The sequence below is a fragment of the Lampris incognitus genome, chromosome 5, assembly GCF_029633865.1.
Source record: "Lampris incognitus isolate fLamInc1 chromosome 5, fLamInc1.hap2, whole genome shotgun sequence".
In the NCBI taxonomy this organism is placed as follows: Eukaryota; Metazoa; Chordata; class Actinopteri; order Lampriformes; family Lampridae; genus Lampris; species Lampris incognitus.
In genome coordinates, this window is record NC_079215.1 from 64,222,101 (window position 1) to 64,235,389 (window position 13,289).

At 46.0% G+C, this 13,289-nt stretch overlaps 1 protein-coding gene across 1 annotated transcript; it reads right to left on the reverse strand.

Annotated features, from left to right (window-relative positions):
• Nucleotides 1–3,014: 3,014 nt before the first annotated feature.
• On the reverse strand, nucleotides 3,015–11,744 carry LOC130112500 (uncharacterized). Its single transcript, XM_056279887.1, has 2 exons — nucleotides 11,651–11,744; nucleotides 3,015–4,592 (listed from the first exon to the last, which is right to left on the reverse strand). The coding sequence occupies exon 2, from the start codon at nucleotides 4,583–4,585 to the stop codon at nucleotides 3,569–3,571; it is 1,017 nt and encodes a 338-aa protein (XP_056135862.1). The 5' UTR covers nucleotides 4,586–4,592; nucleotides 11,651–11,744; the 3' UTR covers nucleotides 3,015–3,568.
• Nucleotides 11,745–13,289: the final 1,545 nt, after the last annotated feature.

The following is a 13,289-nucleotide window of genomic DNA, read 5'->3' on the forward strand; positions in this document are numbered from 1 at the left end:
TATGTAAACAGACCTTCAGAGAAAAGGTCTGCTATGTGTACATCTAGATGAATGTTACATAAACAGACCTTCAGAGAAAAGGTCTGCTATGTGTACATCTAGATGAATGTTACGTAAACAGACCTTCAGAGAAAAGGTCTGCTATGTGTACATCTAGATGAATGTTGTGTAAACAGACCTTCAGAGAAAAGGTCTGCTATGTGTACATCTAGATGAATGTTATGTAAACAGACCTTCAGAGAAAAGGTCTGCTATGTGTACATCTTGGTGAATGTTATGTAAACAGACCTTCAGAGAAAAGGTCTGCTATGTGTACATCTAGATGAATGTTATGTAAACAGACCTTCAGAGAAAAGGTCTGCTATGTGTACATCTAGGTGAATGTTATGTAAACAGACCTCCAGAGAAAAGGTCTGCTATGTGTACATCTAGGTGAATGTTATGTAAACAGACCTTCAGAGAAAAGGTCTGCTATGTGTACATCTAGGTGAATGTTATGTAAACAGACCTTCAGAGAAAAGGTCTGCTATGTGTACATCTAGGTGAATGTTATGTAAACAGACCTTCATAGAAAAGGTCTGCTATGTGTACATCTAGGTGAATGTAATGTAAACAGACCTTCAGAGAAAAGGTCTGCTATGTGTACATCTAGGTGAATGTTATGTAAACAGACCTTCAGAGAAAAGGTCCGCTATGTGTACATCGAGATGAATGTTATGTAAACATACCTTCAGAGAAAAGGTCCGCTATGTGTACATCGAGATGAATGTTATGTTAACAGACCTTCAGAGAAAAGGTCTGCTATGTGTACATCTAGGTGAATGTTATGTAAACAGACCTTCATAGAAAAGGTCTGCTATGTGTACATCTAGGTGAATATAATGTAAACAGACCTTCAGAGAAAAGGTCTGCTATGTGTACATCTAGGTGAATGTTATGTAAACAGACCTTCAGAGAAAAGGTCCGCTATGTGTACATCGAGATGAATGTTATGTAAACATACCTTCAGAGAAAAGGTCTGCTATGTGTACATCTAGGTGAATGTTATGTAAACAGACCTTCAGAGAAAAGGTCTGCTATGTGTACATCTAGGTGAATGTTATGTAAACAGACCTTCAGAGAAAAGGTCTGCTATGTGTACATCGAGATGAATGTTATGTAAACAGACCTTCAGAGGAAAGGTCTGCTATGTGTACATCTAGGTGAATGTTATGTAAACAGGCCTTCAGAGAAAAGGTCTGCTATGTGTACATCTAGGTGAATGTTATGTAAACAGACCTTCAGAGAAAAGGTCTGCTATGTGTACATCTAGATGAATGTTATGTAAACAGGCCTTCAGAGAAAAGGTCTGCTATGTGTACATCTAGGTGAATGTTATGTAAACAGACCTTCAGAGAAAAGGTCTGCTATGTGTACATCTAGGTGAATGTTACGTAAACAGACCTTCAGAGAAAAGGTCTGCTATGTGTACATCTAGGTGAATGTTATGTAAACAGACCTTCAGAGAAAAGGTCTGCTATGTGTACATCTAGATGAATGTTATGTAAACAGGCCTTCAGAGAAAAGGTCTGCTATGTGTACATCTAGATGAATGTTATGTAAACAGACCTTCAGAGAAAAGGTCTGCTATGTGTACATCTAGGTGAATGTTACGTAAACAGGCCTTCAGAGAAAAGGTCTGCTATGTGTACATCTAGGTGAATGTTATGTAAACATACCTTCAGAGAAAAGGTCTGCTATGTGTACATCTAGGTGAATGTTATGTAAACAGACCTTCAGAGAAAAGTTCTGCTATGTGTACATCTAGATGAATGTTATGTAAACAGACCTTCAGAGAAAAGGTCTGCTATGTGTACATCTAGGTGAATGTTATGTAAACAGACTTTCAGAGAAAAGGTCTGCTATGTGTACATCTAGATGAATGTTATGTAAACAGACCTTCAGAGAAAAGGTGTGCTATGTGTACATCTAGGTGAATGTTACGTAAACAGACCTTCAGAGAAAAGGTCGGCTATGTGTACATCTAGATGAATGTTATGTAAACAGGCCTTTAGAGGAAATTTTGATGTGTGTGTGTGTGTGTGTGTGTGTGTGTGTGTGTGTGTGTGTGTGTCTTCAAAATAACACGTATATTTTCTTTAGTGAAGAGAAATAATTATGTTATCCGAGTATGGTGGACTAAAATCAGAACACACTTTCTAAAATAAATTGCTTGTAAGTATTTTTTAGAACATATTATAATGACGTCTGTGGTGTTACAGGTCAGAATTCCTCTGTAGATCTGTGTTGGGGGGAAAGAAGGTACGAAGTCCTTTATTTTTCATGGAACCAAACTTTATTTTCTTCAAAATAGCAGATCTGAATTAATACAAATTGAACATGAACATGAACAAGAGAGAGTGTGTGTGTGTGTGTGTGTGTGTGTGTGTGTGTGTTCAAAATAACACATCTATTTCATATTGTTACATATTATTTGACACATATAGTGAAGACAAATGATTATGTTGTGTGACTAATACGAGACTGAAATGAGAACAACAAAATATGCCCCACCTACTTTTTCGGCTGCAGTCAAAACAGGAAGTGTTGTGTAACTCGGCAACAGCCAGTCTTTGCTGCACTTTCATCCTAACCTTGCACCAATACAAACGATGACGCTCGTACTCCAGCTGCTTAACCTCACTCCTAAACTCCTTTTAACCCCCCCCCCCCAATTGTGCTTGGCCAATTACCCCACTCGTCCGAGCCGTCGGGTGAAAAGAAGCGGCTGGTGACTCCACACGTATGGGAGGAGGCATGTGGCAGTCTGCAGCCCTCCTCGCATCGGCGGAGGGGGTGGAGCAGCGACCGGGACGGCTCGGAAGAGTGGGGTAATTGGCCGGGTACAGTTGAGGAGAAAAAGGGGGGGAGCCATTCTTTGAATAGAGGAGACATGGCTATTAAATAATACTTTTAAAAATGCAGCCCCCCCCCCCAGCAATCAGATCCCCTACCGGCGATCTCAGGTAGCCACCATACCTGCCAGCAGTCTAGCTGGGATTGTTTCTGCTCTTATGGACCCTTTCTACCCCCATAACCCGTCAGTGGGCCAAAACCTGCCTCACAGATGTGACTCGGGATGCCTGGTGCTTAGTTTTGCAGTTGGTACTTCGGTGCACCCACACGGTACTCAATAGATGTGGTTGGGTAGGTGGAGGTTTTCACAGTTCCTTTGATAGAAGGTATTGTGAAGCACACTTGGATGCATGTAAATCTTGGGGGTAAAGGTGCAGTGTGTAATATCCGCCTACACGCCGGCCTCTGTAACGAAGCAACGTGAACAGCAACTACAAATTCAGCTTGGCTCTTGTGTTTTCTTAAACACTCAGGTTCGGGAACGGGGTTGGGCCACGAGTCTGTTTCAGCTGGCACCGTTCAGCCGCCACTGCTGCATATCGCCAGTCGGGATAGTACGGATGTTACAGAATGCACCTTTAAATTCTTCTCAATTCCGCCTTAAATTCAAATTTGACGTCTCCGTTTTAAATGATCTCTCCATTCCCACATTTGGCCACCACTTCTTTTTCCTCTACAACACTGTGATATCGCACAAGTCTACCTCCTCCTTGTTTTTCGTCTCACAACCTTGGCCTCTCTCTCGGGCACTCTTGCTTTTCTCCTCTTCTTTCTCCTTCTGACCGCCCTCCTCCTCCTCCTCCTCCTCCTCCTCCTCTCTGTTCTTCACTCTGTCTCTCAAGTTCATCCCCTCCAGACCAGAATAATCTGAGAAGTCACTGTCTTGCGAACCTCTACGCTCTCCTTCCGCCGCGGTCTCGGTGTCTCTGCTCTTCGCTCCCCTCTCTTCCTCCTCCTCCTCCTCCCCGTCCTCCTCGTCGTTCTTCAGCCCTGACCAGAGGTGGAAGCCCAGGCAGTCCTCAAGCGCTGTGATCATAGCTGTCATCCATTCCCTCAAGCCCAACAGGAGCCTGGTGGCACAGCAGTCCTGGCTCGACTCCCTGTTTCCGATCATAGTGTGGATGAAGTACACCAGCAGGGCAATCACGATGATGCACACCAAAATGGCCACGAGTATTACTTTGGGGCCTTTCTCCTCAGGGTTTTTGGTGGTGGAATTGGAGTTCAGCGAAGACTTGGGTGCTGCCGTGGTTGAGATAAAAGGCGAGGACCTGTTTTGTCCCTGTCCTGGGACATTTTTGCTCATTGGGGTTGTGATGTAGCTCATGCTAGGTAGTGTTACACTTTTGTCGACATCTGTTACAGTTCCATTTGGTTTTGTGAGAGGTCCTGCAGGGTTGGTTGTTGAATCGTTGGCACCATTTGGTTTTGTGAGAGGTCCTGCAGGTGTGGTTGTTGAATTGTTGGCACCATTTGGTTTTGTGAGAGGTCCTGCAGGGTTAGTTGTTGAATTGTTGGCACCATTTGGTTTTGTGAGAGGTCCTGCAGGTGTGGTTGTTGAATTGTTGGCACCGGTTGGGTTGGAGGTAGAGGAATGGTGACTTGTTTGTACTGTATTGTCAGCAGATGTGGGAAGAATCAGGAGGATCAAGCCGAGTGTACTCAGTAACTGGGTGGCCGTGCTCTTCATTGTGACACTGTAGCGGGAGACAAAAGAAAGAGGGTAACACATGAGATACCGCAAGGACACACACTGTCACCCCAGTTGTACCCGGCCAATCACCCCGCTCTCTGAGCCATCCCGGTTGTTGCTCCACCCCCTCTGCCGATCCGGGGAGGGCCGCAGTCTACCACATGCCTCCTCCCATACATGTGGAGTCGCCAGCCGCTTCTTGTCACCTGACAGTGAGGAGTTTCGCCAGGGGGACGTAGCGCGTGGGAGGATCACGCTATTCCCCCCAGTTCCCCCCTCCCCCCCAAACAGGCGCCCCGACCGACCGGAGGAGGCGCTAGTGCAGCGACCAGGACACATACCCGCATCCAGCTTCCCATCCACAGACACGGCCAGTTGGGTCCGTAGGGACGCCGACCAAGCCAGAGATTAACTTGTTTGAGCAGGTTAAAGGTCACGGAGAACGTCTCACTTGCATCTCTTGTCAGTGATGTTTCTGTGAAATCCTACCTGGAGTGAGACCACGCGGACACCACCAAGGTGCTGTCGCACCTCGGCTGGGACATCCGTCATGTGGTCCTCCGTCCACGAGTATTTATTCTCCCCAGCTACCTTGGCTGCTGAAGTTAACTCGAAAGTCAAAAAAATACTGTAACTTCTGCAAGGGAGGAATAGCAGCCCACATGTGTCCCGGACAGCAAAATTGTTGTGGCCCGGACCCGTCCCACACCCGACTTTCACCTTTCTTTCATCCGGCCCACATACCGCGTGGAATGGTGGCACTTGGGCGGTCCGCTCCTGTTTGCCAGATCTGGGCCAGAACCAAGCCATAGCAATGCTGCATGTTATATTTGCCAAAGGTGGCCCATATTTGTTTTGTGATATTTGGGCCACATTCACCATTTACAACACGGGCCACTTCGGGGCCACATCCGGATCACATGTTGCCCAGAGCGCCACGTCTTTGCCAGAAAAGGCCCACATGTGATTTGGCATATTTGGGCCATATTTGCTATTATACATGTGGGCCACTTCAGGCTCACATCCATTGTGTCAGGGCCAGAAGAAGGCCGTCAGTGCCGCAACGTTGCCCGAAGTGGCCCACATCCAGATGCTGTCTGGGAGGATGTGTTCTGGACATAAATACAAAAACGGTGCACAGAACAGGGCGTCTGGGTAGCGTGGTGGTCTTTTCCATTGCCTACCAACACTTGGATCGCCGGTTCGAATCCCCGTGTTGCCTCCGGCTTGGTCGGGCGTCCCTACAGACACGATTAGCCATGTCTGCGGGTGGGAAGCTGGATGTGGGTATGTGTCCTGGTCGCTGCACTAGCGCCGCCTGTGGTCAGTCGGGGCACCTGTTCAGGGGAGAGGGGGAACTGGGGGGGAATAGCGTGATCCTCCCACGCGCTACGTCTCCCTGGTGAAACTCCTCACTGTCAGGTAAAAAGAAGCGGCTGGCGACTCCACATGTATGGGAGGAGGCATGTGGTAGTCTGCAGCCCTCCCCGGATCAGCAGAGGGGGTGGAGCAGCAACCGGGACGGCTCGGAAGAGTGGGGTCATTGGCTGGGTACAATTGGGGAGAAAAAGGTAGAAAATCCAAAAACAAAAAACTGGTGCACACAGAAGATTAGAAAACCGTGTGGAGGAGAGAGAGAGAGAGAGAGAGAGAGAGGTTTCCAAAGCTGAAATTGCTCGTTAGTCGACAGAGGGCTCGTCATTCAGGAGAAGCTGCTGCCACCTCTGTCCCTAACATCACTTCTAGTCCTGGGATCAGCTCAAACTTTCAGCCAGTTAGTCAGATAAGTGACTAATTCATTTTGCATGAATAATTGATCGGTTTGGTGTTTGTTGATCATAGGCCTGCGATCAAGTCGTGCACCCGGGACCCCATCGGCACTCGCCTCTGACAGTGATGGTGTCCATCCCTCCAGCAGAGTTCAGAGACTTGTAGTATCTCCGACAAGGAGCATCGAGGCTGTTCTGGGGGCTCGTCGTGGCAGTTATTTAATTCCACTCTGACAACAAATGAGGAGTGAGACAAAAATCTCTTACAGTATTTAAAAAAAAAAATTCCCTGTTTTTCTCCCCAGTTTGTACCCCGGCCGATTACCCCTCTCTTCCAAGCCATCCTGGTCGCTGCTCCACCCCCTCTGCCGATCCGGGGAGGGCTGCAGACTACCACATGCCTCCTTCGATACATGTGGAGTCAGGGCCCCGACCAAGCTGGAGGTAACTGGAGGTGCTACCTGAGCACCCCGTATCCCATCCATTATCCAAGCCGCTTATCCGAATTGGGGTCGCAGGATGCTGGAGCCTATCCCAGCAGCCGTTGGATGGCAGGCGGTGAGACACCCTGGACATGCCGCCAATCCATTACAGGGCCCACACATTCACACCTAGGGACGATTTAGTATGACCGATCCACCTGACCTACATGTCTTTGGACGGTGGGAGGAAACCCATGCAGACACAGGGAGAACATGCAAACGCCACACAGAGGACGACCCGGGACGACCCCCAAGGTTGGACAACCCCGGGGTTCGAACCCAGGACCTTCTTGCTGTGAGGCGACCGCGCTAACCGCTGCGCCACCATGCCACGCACCCCGTATTGTCACACTATAATATGCCCGCCGACAGACGCACAAAGCATAGATACTCAAGTGCGTGCCCTGATCTCAGAGCACACTTCCTGTATACCCTGCCACACAAACATGCCCATTGTCACAACCACAGTGGTACAAACCCAGAGTTTTCAGCTCAAACAGTTCATAGGTCAGGTCTTCTTTCATCCTTGCCTTCCGGCTCGGGAATGTCCAGGACCGTTCCTTCAGACCTTGTTACACTCGAGTGAGCGTCCCACCTCTGCTACCAGCTAACAGTGGGCCCCTATCAGTTCACCCAGGAGACGACACTTCATAGCACTACCATTGATTTGATACACAAGAGCTTTAAGTCCTTTGCCCTGTGATGGCCTGGCGGCCTGTCCAGGGTGTCTCCCCGCCTGCCGCCCAATGACTGCTGGGATAGGCTCCAGCCTCCCCGCCACCCTGAGAGCAGGATAAGCGGTTTGGATAATGGATGGATGGAGCTTTAAGCATCTAGTCAAGCAATATAAACTAGAGTTGAACATGGTAGAGGTCATACATGGTCAAAGATTAAAAGTAAGCAAACATCATATAAGATTATATATATGATGTTTATATATGCCATGTAATCATATATGGTCATATATGATTACACGGCAGACGAACTGCCCTCACATGGCCCGACACCTTACTAAGACACTTGATGTTGGGGTTTACTTTAATTTGTCACCCATCTGCATATCTATATGCTATGATACATGTCGATATTACCCCACCCCCCCTTCTGACCCGACTGCCCCCCCCAATAATGTTATAGGTCTACACCCCTGACATCTTCACTGTCCACTAGATCATTCTGCTACCTCACAATACAGGCGACAACATGCAAACCAACTAGCATGGCTACCAAACGAGAGAGGGAACAAGGAGGTGGTAGAGTTTAAGTGATGATATGATATCATGGCCTAACACAGGGCTATTAGTGCTCACCTGGCGAGACAACAAATGTTAACAGCATTATTATTGTGTTGTTATTGTAGCATATTATGAATACAGTATGAGGCTTATTGTAAATCCCTTACTGTGAACAATTACAGAAGCCATTTTACAGATTAGTGAAAATCAGTCTTAGGGTAAGATGCTGTGTTATCATTTTGATGTATTTTGTATTATATTACATCATAATTACATATGTTATTATATTATTACATTATTATAGTAGCTACATTGTATTACATGGTGTGTTTTATGTTACATTATGTATTCATTCTGTTTTCTTCATATTACAATTACATTTGTAAATCAGAACATTTGTGGAGCAGGAAGCGGTTTTACTGCTTTGTCTTATTATTTTGTGTCAAACAGGAAATGAAGAGGGGATGCTGCAAAACACCAACTCGCCCTCCATTTTCTGCGGTAACCAAAAACTCCCAACTGCCAGAATAACCAGCTGCGTGCTTGTAAGTGAAACTTTTTCACATCGAACCGCAACAAATTCAGTTTCCCGTCCTCCCACAGACACTCAATGAAAAACCCCTGCAAGTTTCTGAAACAGTGTCTCCGGCTCATTCTCAAACAGAAGTCACGCTCACACGATTCACACTGAACCAGGGTTGGATGCCCTGTGATGGCCCTGTGATGGCCCTGTGATGGGCCTGTGATGGGCCAGCAACCTGTCCAGGGTGTCTCCCCGCCTGCCGCCCAATGACTGCTGGGATTGGCTCCAGCATCCCCGCCATCCTGAGAGCAGGACAAGCGGTTCGGATAATGGATGGATGGATGGATATTGAATGAACAGTAAAAGTAATTGGGGTTGCGGGGAAGCTGGAGCCTATCCCAGCAGTGAGCAGTCATTGGGCGGCAGGCGGGGAGACACCCTGGACAGGCAGCCAGTCCATCACGGGGCCCACACATTCACACCTAGAGACAATTTAGTACGGCCCATTCACCTGACCTACATGTCTTTGGACTGTCTTTGTAGTTTTTGTATTTTATTTCTGCCTCAGTGGTTCTGTGCTTTATGAATTCTCCATAGAGCTTATTTTATATGACGAGCGTTACGTAGTCCCTTTTTGTTCCGTGGACTATCTTTATTTTTCTGTTTACTGTTGAATTTTCCTATTGGGCAATTTTTGTCATATAAGAATGGAAATATGTTTGGGAATGAATCGTAAGCTTTGTTGCAGTTATGCGTTAGTAATTCATCTTTTAAAAGCATTCGTAGATTCCTCTGTTCTTACTCTTGTGTATTTAATGTTGTTGGGAACTTTGTTCTTCCTAAAATTGCAGCCATAGACAGTAAAAACTGGTAGGGGGTCACTGATGTCATTCATCAAAATGCCCGCCCTCAGTGTGGCCTTCTGTAACGTGTGTGAATATGTTGTCTATTAAGGTGGCGCAGTGTGGTGTGCTTCTGCTAGGTCTAGTGATTTTAGGATATAAACCTAAACCCCTGTGATGGACTAGGGCCTGTCCGGGGTGTCTCCCCGCCTGCCGCCCAATGGCTGCTGGGGTAGGCTGCAGCATCCCCGCGACCCCAGTTGGGATAGGCGGCTTGGATAATGGATGGATGGAGGGAAACCCAAACTATATGTTGTATTAACAAACTCTTCGGTCTTATCGTGCTTGTTTGGATTTAACAGGTCTATATCGAAACCCCTGCTTGAGAACATATACTTTTGTGTTGATTTCAAATACGTTTCTTCTATCCAGTCCTTAAATATTTCAATATTTAATCCCGGTAATCTGTATATACAATTTACTGTTACGTTCTTCTTTTTTTACCATACAGATTTAAGTTGTGATGCGTCCAGTACATCATCTACCACATAACTTCTACCACCTTATCACTGAGGCTGTTGCTCACATACAAAGTAGCCCCCTACCCCCCTCCATTTTTGTTCCTCCTGTTCTTATAAGGCAATTCTTATCCAGCTAACTCAGTCAGCACCTTTCTCGGGGCTAAGCCATATTTGGGTGATTCTTCTATTAAGGGAGTTTTTCTGTCCCCAGGGTAGATTTTCAAGAAGGAAAATAAATGATTATTATTGTATTTGTTAGAGTTAGGTTGTGTTAGCTATGAAAGGAAAAAAAAAGATTTGTGTCTCAGTGATGACATCTTAATACATTTTCAGTATGTTGGAAATTCAGATGTGCCAGAATTCCACTGTTTTGGGCTCGTCCCCAACCCAGACTTTATAATGTCCCCTCTATAATAAGTAATAAAAATGGTTAAATCCATGAAAGCTTTACTTTGCATTTTCTCAAGATAATTAAAAAAAAGACATATTTCAAATTCATATGGTGTATGTATGTGCAATTTGCACAATTTTTACAGTTAAATATCGCTGTCCCTCATACATCTGTCATTACCGTCACATTTTTGTTTGTACCATTTTTCTCCCTCCTGTTCTTATAAGACAATTCTTATCCGGCTAACTCAGTCAACACCTCTCTTGGGGCTAGTCCATGTCTCAGATATAGCTGTTATGTTGGATGGTCCATGTCTCAGATATAGCTGTTATGTTGGATGGTCCATGTCTCAGATATAGATATTATGTTGGATGCTCCATGTCTCAGATATAGATATTATGTTGGATGGTCCATGTCTCAGATATAGCTGTTATGTTGGATGGCCCATGTCTCAGATATAGCTGTTATGTTGGATGGATTCTTGAGGGACTCAGATATTCTCTGATGTTTTGGAAGTTGGCATACTGGCTTCTGCCGTTAAGGTGGATAACTGAAATGTTCTGATCCGAGTTGACCGTCATGTTGACCTGGTCATCAGCGTGTGATTCCCACAATGACTAAATTATTACACTCGGATTCAGGAAATGGATTGAATAGAATATCAAACTTGCAGTGAAGAGTCTCTCTACATACAAGTCATTGTCACCGAGTGCCGACTGGCCAACTCATTTTTCTTCTCCTCTTTTATACTGTGGTCATTAATTTCAGCTCACGGCCCCGGTCTGGTTATTTATCAGCGTAGCAGCAACCTGACATCGATATGACCGAGTGGTTAGCTGCAGGTAGGGATGTGGAAGGAGTAGTGGATACGGGTGGGGGAAATACCACAACTCAGTACCTGCCTCCCGAATAGCATTTAAACATCATGTCCAGTCTGATGGAATTAAATCAAAATGAGATGTTCTTGGTGAGCTGGGTTCCTCTGGTCAATGTTAGAGAAAACCTGATGACTTTTAGCAGTGGGGGGTGGCAGACTGAAAGATGAAGTGAAATAAACAACGACTTGCAGAGAAGGAGGAGGATAGGATGAGCTGGACTGAGGATGGACAGCGAAGGCAGAGAGATGGATGGATGGCTTCATGAGTGGATGGATGGTGAAAGAGGCAGTGTTTGGAAAAGCCAAATGAGAGAATTGAAGTCAAGACCAGAATCCCCGCAACAAATCGCCCCAACCTCTTCACCTGTAACTTCTCAAATGTCTCGGAGTCGAGCTGAAAAGACAAGGAAATGTTAATTCACCTGTTTCTCGTCCTGTCGAGGGAATGAAGTGAAGAAACGAGCGAACACACGGAGGGCAGGACGTCGCGAGGTGAGAAGAAGCAGCTCTGAAGCTCGTGTGAACAGCTCGGGGAGGAGGGAAAGGCCCCTAAATATGAAAGCGGGGCGGGTGCGGGGGAGAGAAACTACAGCAGAAGTAGGCCACCCCCTCGAGAAGTCATCGCTAGTTTCTGGATTAGAAGATACTCACGCATCTGTTTTTTTTCCTACATTAGAAAAAGTGTAACATTATTTTTTGTTCATATTTTCCTGAAAGCTGTACACCACTAGGGTACTGAGACTGTCTTAGGGTCATGTGTGACCCTAAGACATGTGTGGGTCATGTGTGACCCTATGAAAACGAGCGGGGTCCACTGATTAAATGCAGTCTTTCTTCACGGTGAAGAGGGAAACCCCAGGTTGTCACACAGTTTGTGATGAAGGACAGCTTGTTTCTTCTGGTTTGGGGTTTGAATTTAAATGAAGTTGCTTTAATTTAGAGGTTTAGTGAAGGCGGCTCATACACGACCCTTAAGTCGAGGGCGGTTTATGCAACAGTTAGTCCCCCACCAAGTCATTTGATTGGACAAGAGGCATTCCGTGAGTGCTGATATTCAGTATAACAGCACTGAGACTTTTAACTATATGTATCACTCCGCCGCGCAGGTGTTCTATTAATAACCGTTAATTAGGCTACATTAACGGTCGTTATCAATATCAGATTGTAACAAACTTGCCCGGCAAAGACGGACACATTTCCATGAGTAGCACGTGAGTTAAATCACGAACGGTCGTGACAGCGTCCAGATGAATGTACATGATACAAAGTAGCCAGCCAGCGGTAACGTGTGCAGACCTACGATACAAAGTAGCAAGGAAGACGATTGTGTTCAGGTTGCCTGGCAACGGTCTAGTTGTGGAACTATTTGTTGGCGGAGCTAAATTAACGAAATCCTTGCTGCTTTTGATAATGGCCCCCGCACGAGCCCCTTAAATTGTTTGGAGCGTTTACCCCCCCCCCCCCAAGTGCTGGGGTTGCCAGTCACGAGCATTACAGCTGATCGCGCACACAGAAGACCCGGTGCCCCTGCGGATGGTCATTATTATTAATATGATCACAATATTGTTACATTTGTTTCCCTTTTCTTGTTCCGGTTGGGGGGATTGGGACATTTAACTATACCGTCTCAGTTCTAGCAGGCCAGAGTGGGGAGAGACGGCTTATTATTTATTTATTTATTTTAGTGATTTGGTTTTTTTCAGCAGGGAAGTCTTTTTTCTCTAGTACGCTTAGGAAGAAGGTGATTATTCCCTCCTTATGGTTTATAATCTGTTCACTTTGCGGTGCAGGTATTTTTGGGGGATGGGTGCGAGACCAGCTTGGGATTTCGATGGGGGAATGGCTGAGGGGGGGGGGTGTAGCCCATCGTTTGGGGAGAGGCCGCACAAACAAATCATAATCTGTTGTCGCGTATGACTCTTAACTAATTAATGGCGATTGTCAGCCCTGCAGATATTCAGTAGAACCGCACTCCCTCTCGTGTGATATGGCTTAAATACACCAAGTGTGGACAACACAAGGGTTAAAGTACCACTGTGGTTTATGGGTAGAAAAGTTCAC